This window comes from Myripristis murdjan, chromosome 7, assembly GCF_902150065.1.
Source record: "Myripristis murdjan chromosome 7, fMyrMur1.1, whole genome shotgun sequence".
Lineage (NCBI taxonomy): Eukaryota > Metazoa > Chordata > Actinopteri > Holocentriformes > Holocentridae > Myripristis > Myripristis murdjan.
Window position 1 is genome coordinate 11,727,030 of NC_043986.1, and position 6,298 is coordinate 11,733,327.

At 46.1% G+C, this 6,298-nt stretch overlaps 1 protein-coding gene across 1 annotated transcript; it reads left to right on the forward strand.

Annotated features, from left to right (window-relative positions):
- Positions 1-350: 350 nt before the first annotated feature.
- Positions 351-6,298, forward strand: avpr2aa (arginine vasopressin receptor 2a, duplicate a). Its single transcript, XM_030055721.1, has 5 exons — positions 351-731; positions 1,265-1,510; positions 1,747-1,893; positions 3,094-3,760; positions 6,059-6,298. The coding sequence occupies exons 1-5, from the start codon at positions 351-353 to the stop codon at positions 6,256-6,258; spliced, it is 1,641 nt and encodes a 546-aa protein (XP_029911581.1). The 3' UTR covers positions 6,259-6,298.

Here is a 6,298-nt window from a genome sequence, read left to right on the forward strand (position 1 = left end):
TTGCTTTTCAAAGATTATCAGCGCTATGATAAGGCAAACTGTACATCCTCAAGCCCGGAATGATCCCGCTGACAAAGTGGGGGCAGTAGGAGTAATTTAATAAAAAGTGTTTTGATTGCAGCACAGCTCAGACATGATAATCAAAGCCTTTTGATATTGTGATAATCCTAAACAAGTGGATTGTTTGTTTATAAAATTAGGGCTTGGTAAAATTTGATCCGACGTAGTCTCGTGACCTCATTTTGAGGGGTCACCGTTTGCGCAGAGCTTCTTTTTTTAACTTTCAGTCTCCACAAACAGCAAACGATTTTATTGGATTCTCAAATTAACACTTTGTTTGTCTTGCAGGCATGGAAAGCATCAGCGGGGAAACAGACTGGGACGGGTTGGCCCTCTCCTCTCTGGCAGCCACAGGAAGGAACAACCTCTCTTCCTCCTCATTCTTCTCCGAATTCAACTCCCTCAACAGTTCTCATAGCGGGGGGTCCTTCTTTGGGATCTTTGCTGAGAATGTGTCGGCCACCACACCTCACACTCTGCCTCAGCCCAGGGTGAGGGACCTGGGCCTGGCCCGCGCCGAAATCGCAGTGCTGGGGTTGGTGCTGGCCCTTACCACCCTGGGGAATAGCTTTGTGCTGTGGGTGCTGCTGAGGAGGAGGAAACACAACGCACCCATGCACCTTTTCATGGTCAACCTGTGTGTGGCTGACCTGGTGGTGGCTCTGTTTCAGGTCAGTTCATGGTTTTAGTAGCGGCGGCAGCATCATAGGAGCAAAAACTATTATTAACCATTTTTGATATGCACACACTACAGTGTAAAGATGTCAGTATTAATATTTTCCCAATTATGTGTTAGTGACTTAAGCCTTGTCAACAGTATAATTCTGTAAAATGTAGATGGACGTGCGCTTTGCCTGTCCTCGAATGGACTTGAATTACTTAACCCAAAAAAATGCTGTACTTGGAAAAAAACAGTGTGCCTAAAAATAAAAGTAGCATGACAAAGTACTCACATTTCATTAGATTTTTTTTTTTTTTTTTTTTTTTTTTTTGGCACACATACATAATAATGCTTGCTGACGCATTTTGGCCTATGCAGCCTCCATCAGGCCCTATAAACCAAGACTAAATGAGTAATTCCAGCCTCCAGCCTTTCTAAAACGTAGTTGTTCCACATCTGTCTGAGGGCTAACATAACAAACTGTATTTCTTTTTAGTATAACTTGACGAAACAGTTATTTCTTTATTCTAAACTGCCTCTCAGGTTCTTCCCCAGTTGGTGTGGGACATCACGGAGAGGTTCCAGGGGCCAGACGTGCTCTGCCGGTCCATAAAGTACTTGCAAATTGTGGGCATGTTTGCCTCCTCCTACATGATAGTTGCCATGACGGTGGACCGACACCATGCCATCTGCTGCCCGCTGCAAGCCTATCGAGGCGGAGCAGTGTCCCGTTGGAATACCCCTGTCATGGTGGCCTGGGCTCTGGCGCTGGTCTTCAGCATACCGCAGGTAGGGAGGAGCGACTGCAAAATGTCACACATGCACACACAAAACACGAAACACATGGTGCAATAGGAAATGAGCACTCAGCAGGCGTTAACACCCTGGTTCCTACAGTAGAACTCAAGATGTTGGGCTATTTTTAGCACCATGAGGTTATTAGGGTTCAGCTAACACAGACAGAACGTGACAGTCATATCGGTGGGTGTGCTGACCGCCCCTCCCTCTCTGTCTGGTTGTGTCAGGTGTTCATCTTCTCTCGCTCAGAAGTGGCTCCTGGAGAGTTCGAGTGCTGGGGTCACTTTGCTGAGCCGTGGGGCCTGAAGGCCTATGTCACCTGGATGACCGTGGCTGTCTTCCTCTTGCCTGCCCTCATCATCACCATCTGTCAGGTAACACTAGTTGAGCTGGCTGGAATTTCACTCTTTGGCCTGTCCACACTGACCGCTGACCGGGATTACATCGAGCAGGCAGCGGTAGCAGATCGTCAAGTGGGTGGTATGAATGAAATGCTGCTTTGTTTTCATGGAAGATTCATTTGGCAGGCTTTGTTTAATAGCCCATGGGGGGGATGTGCTTGGTGCTGTGTAGTATCCCATGGAGGATAGACATTCTGGGCTGCCTCCTGTCGGCCCTGCTGCTCTATTTAGGGAAAGATATTTCCAGGGCCCAACTATTTCCCTTAATTAACACAGCACTTGGAGGACCACTGCTGGGACGGCTGGTCAGAAAATGTGCCCACTCTGAAAACCTCCTGCCAGGAAGCAGAATGCACATAGAGCTCATGACCTTTTCTCACTGGCCTGATTTCATTATTTGCATTCTCAGATTTCAAATCTAGTGACCTTGTTAGACCCTTTTTTTCCTCAGAAATATGAGACAGGTCTCTGTTCCAGGGGGGCATCTAGTTCACGGGTGCACCTCATGACTCAGCAGATTAAGTCTAGACTTATATCATGTGATTTGTGGACACACATGACATTTTATGAGCTGGAATGAGATCCTGCCTCACATGAGAAAGTGCTGCCTTGGCACAGCTGCCCTGACATACAACCATTATCAACAGCGTGAGGTGGCAGGGTACTAATGGCTGCACCTTGGTTGTAGCAATATAATATCCCTCAACCACTAAAAATAACGTGTAAATAACTATACTTCAAATAAGTGCATGGCAGGTACAAATCAGCCATGTTTTCATGTAATTATTTAAGTTGGGTTAACAAGCATTAACAAATTACGTTAATGCTCCTGATTTCAACAGAAAATAATGCCATTACAGTTAATGATATTGCATAAAAAATAGGGCATTGGTTCAGGGCTTGAACTGAATGTCAGCACCTCTACTCTCTCTCTTCTCACTTTTCCTGCCCCTCTCAAATATTATACTGTCCAGTGAACCAGGAATGTAAACAAGATTATCTCAAAAGAATAAAGAGAAACATCTGAATCTGGGACATGCCAGTCATGAAACTTAATTAGCAAGTCTCTTTGGTCTATGAATGTTGTGTTGACCTGTTTTAGTTTCGTTTTTGACCGCGACGCTACATTCCCCCCGCAAGTGAAACTGTGTCTTGAAAACATGTCTTTCACAGATAAGAATCTTCCGGGAAATCCACAATAACATCTACCTGAAGTCGGAGCGAGTGGTGACGGCCGAGCTGAAGAAGAACGAAGTCTTCTTTCGTTTCCACAGCTTTAAAAAGGAGGACGAGCGGGCCAGGGAGAGGGGGAGACAGGCATCTGGAGGTGGCGGAGGCAGGGATGGCAGAGGAGGACAGTTCTTAAAGGGTGTGAATAACAACCCCGCAGGCCCACATAATAGCACCCATAATACCCAGGTGGGAGAGTGTTACAGCTACGTAACACCAGCTGCCCAGTACAGCAGTTGCCATGGTGAGCATGCAACAACAACAACAACATCATCATCAACAGAACAAGCGTTCAACAGCTCCGAGAACCCCACCAAACCTGCGACCGACACAGCCTGTGACTCCCCAAACGGGCCCGTCGACAGCTGCTACTGCCAGGACTCCTACGCTTCTTATGAGCTGGCTGCAGGCTGTCCCAGGGGCTCCCCTCGCTGCTCCCTTGACTACGTGCCCCCTCACCCACCTGCCACCCCTCCCCCGAGCATCACCAAGGCCATGTCCAAGACGGTGAGGATGACCCTGGTCATTGTGTTGGTCTATACCATCTGCTGGTCGCCGTTCTTCATCGTCCAGCTGTGGGCTGCCTGGGACCCCAACCCTCCGGACCAAGGTGAGCCACAAGCCGACGTTTGTGGAGTAACAGTAGCCAAGTGGATCAGCTCAGTTGTCTTTTTGCTCTAGAATGGATTGACCAACGCAGTTAAGAAGGAGGATTTTTCTTATGTAGCATTATTTTTAAGGGAATACTCCAATATTCGGGGCAAAATACCCTTTTATCGACCTACCCAGACAAATGTTCGACACCATTTTCACCTCCGTGCGTCCAGTTGTTTGGTTTCTATGGGCCTTTCATGTTTGCCTGACATGAAAACTTGAAGTTTATGGGGTCTATTGAAGTCTATCGAAGCTGTCTTATTTAACAGATTCGAAGCAGGTGTTCCCTCAGGTTAACGAAACTGTCGAGACTAACCATCTGTAGTGAAAATCTTCCACCTGTTGGAACCAAAACAGATGCACTTTTTACTAGTGTTGCAATAATATATCAGGAAATATTTTCATAGCATTGCATTGCTGTAGAGCTCACTTGCTACAATGGAGGCCTGTAATAGTGGGCCTATTGTTGATGTGACATTACTGACCCCATTTTTGGCTAATGGTCTATAATGATTGATGCACTTGGCTAGCCTTCACTGCTTCAAAAATAATGTTAGACCGGTCAACTAATCCTTTGTAAAATGGTGGATTTCTGTCCAGAACAGCACAAAATCGGCATGCCACACTAATGAGCTAATAATTACTGTTGGGCTGGTAGCGTTTGTTTAGGTGAACAGATGATAAAAGGGGCAGTGAAAGAGCCAATCAGAGGGAGGAATAAAAACTGAGGTTGTAATTCTGATCGGATCCCCTCCACTCCACTCCGTGTGAAAATAAATTTTTAATCCCTCAATTCCAAATTGTTTGACTCAGCAGAAACCAGCTGATATAGGCCTCTCTGCACAGACACGATGTCTGAGTTTTATGTTTCATCACATTTTCCAAAACCAATGACGATTAAAAATGTGTTGATGAAAAATTGCATATTTTAGTTTTCCATCCCTTTAAAATGGTTGTACCCATCGGACTGCTCCAAACGTGCGCATGGTCTATCCTGTACTCCAGGCAGCCTAATATGAAAAATAAAGGACCAGATCTGATTTATAACCACAGCTGTTGATCTGTGGAGTTGTCCGACTTGGTGGGTCTGAATATGATCTTGCTCATTACTCCAAGGACACCCAAACCCAGCTCAGTTGTGGTAACAATAGATGAAATACAGGTTCCAAGAGAATGTTTGTTTTGACCCACAACCAGAAATCCCTGGGTGACATCTTTGGCCTCTTTACATTTTGGCGGACAGACCACATCTGTTGATGTCTCTGCTGTCAGCCAAAGATGAAGCAAGACTAGCGTAGACGTAAGTTGCCGCTGACTGTGCGGGCGCTGGCTGGCTGTGTGTCCTCCTCTCACATCTGAAGCTAAGAACAAACACCAGAGGCCGGTAAACAACCTGTTTATGTCCCCTGCTGATTTTGCAACCTGGCCAGATGTTGACATTTCATCAACATTGTTCCATGCCAGCAGCTTGCACACACAGTTAAAATCGCAAACAGACAACACAGACCAAGGCACATGAGCTTTGCACACACTGACACTGACACACATGCATGCATATACAAAGCATACACACACAGATGCAAGGATGTCCATAAATATGAGCAAATACTAACAGGTGTTCAGCTCAGTCCCCAGACACTTATTTTTTTCGTGCACAGACACCCCCCCACCAACCACACACACACACACACACACACACACACACACACACATACACACACGTAAGGAGTCTGATTATTATCAGCTGTGCAGTCTAAAATCCGTTTCCACTCATCTTTATCTTCCTGAATTGGCAGTTGTGAAATAAGCATGTTCTGCTTATTACATAAAAAGGTTATTATTAGAAGTACGAAAAAACACCAAAAGGAAGTAGGTAGAGTTTTGTCTAAGTGGGATATTTACAGTCCCTGCAGCTTTTCCAGAAACAATAAAAAAAAAAAAAAAAAAAAAAAAAAAAACAATAGTGACGAACTGTTTGTATTCACTCTGAATGGTGGTCATATGTGTTTACATTTGGTTCACATGAGAGAGGAGAGGAACAATGTGATGGACTCTGGGATTGTCTGTCTACTCCTCCCCCTCTAGATATCACCTTCCCCAGTAGCAAGAATCTGGCACATGGCTCAGTGCATGCATGTGTGTGTGTGAGTGTATGCTCACCTGCGTACTTGTGTGTGTATACTTAAATGTGTGCATCTGACCTTGCATCTGCATGTGTTGCATATGTGTGTGTGTGTGTGTGTGTCCTCTGTAGGTGTGGCCTTCACTATCCTGATGCTGCTGGCCAGTCTGAACTCGTGCACCAACCCGTGGATCTACACGGCCTTCTCCAGCAGCGTTTCCAGAGAGCTGCAGAGTCTGCTGCGCTGCCGGCCGCGACCTGGCCGCCGGGGCTCGCTGCCCGACGACTCCACCACCACACACACCTCCACCACCAAGGACAGCCTGTACTGACAAAGACAGACACATGCATGTTTGAAAAGGCATGCATGTT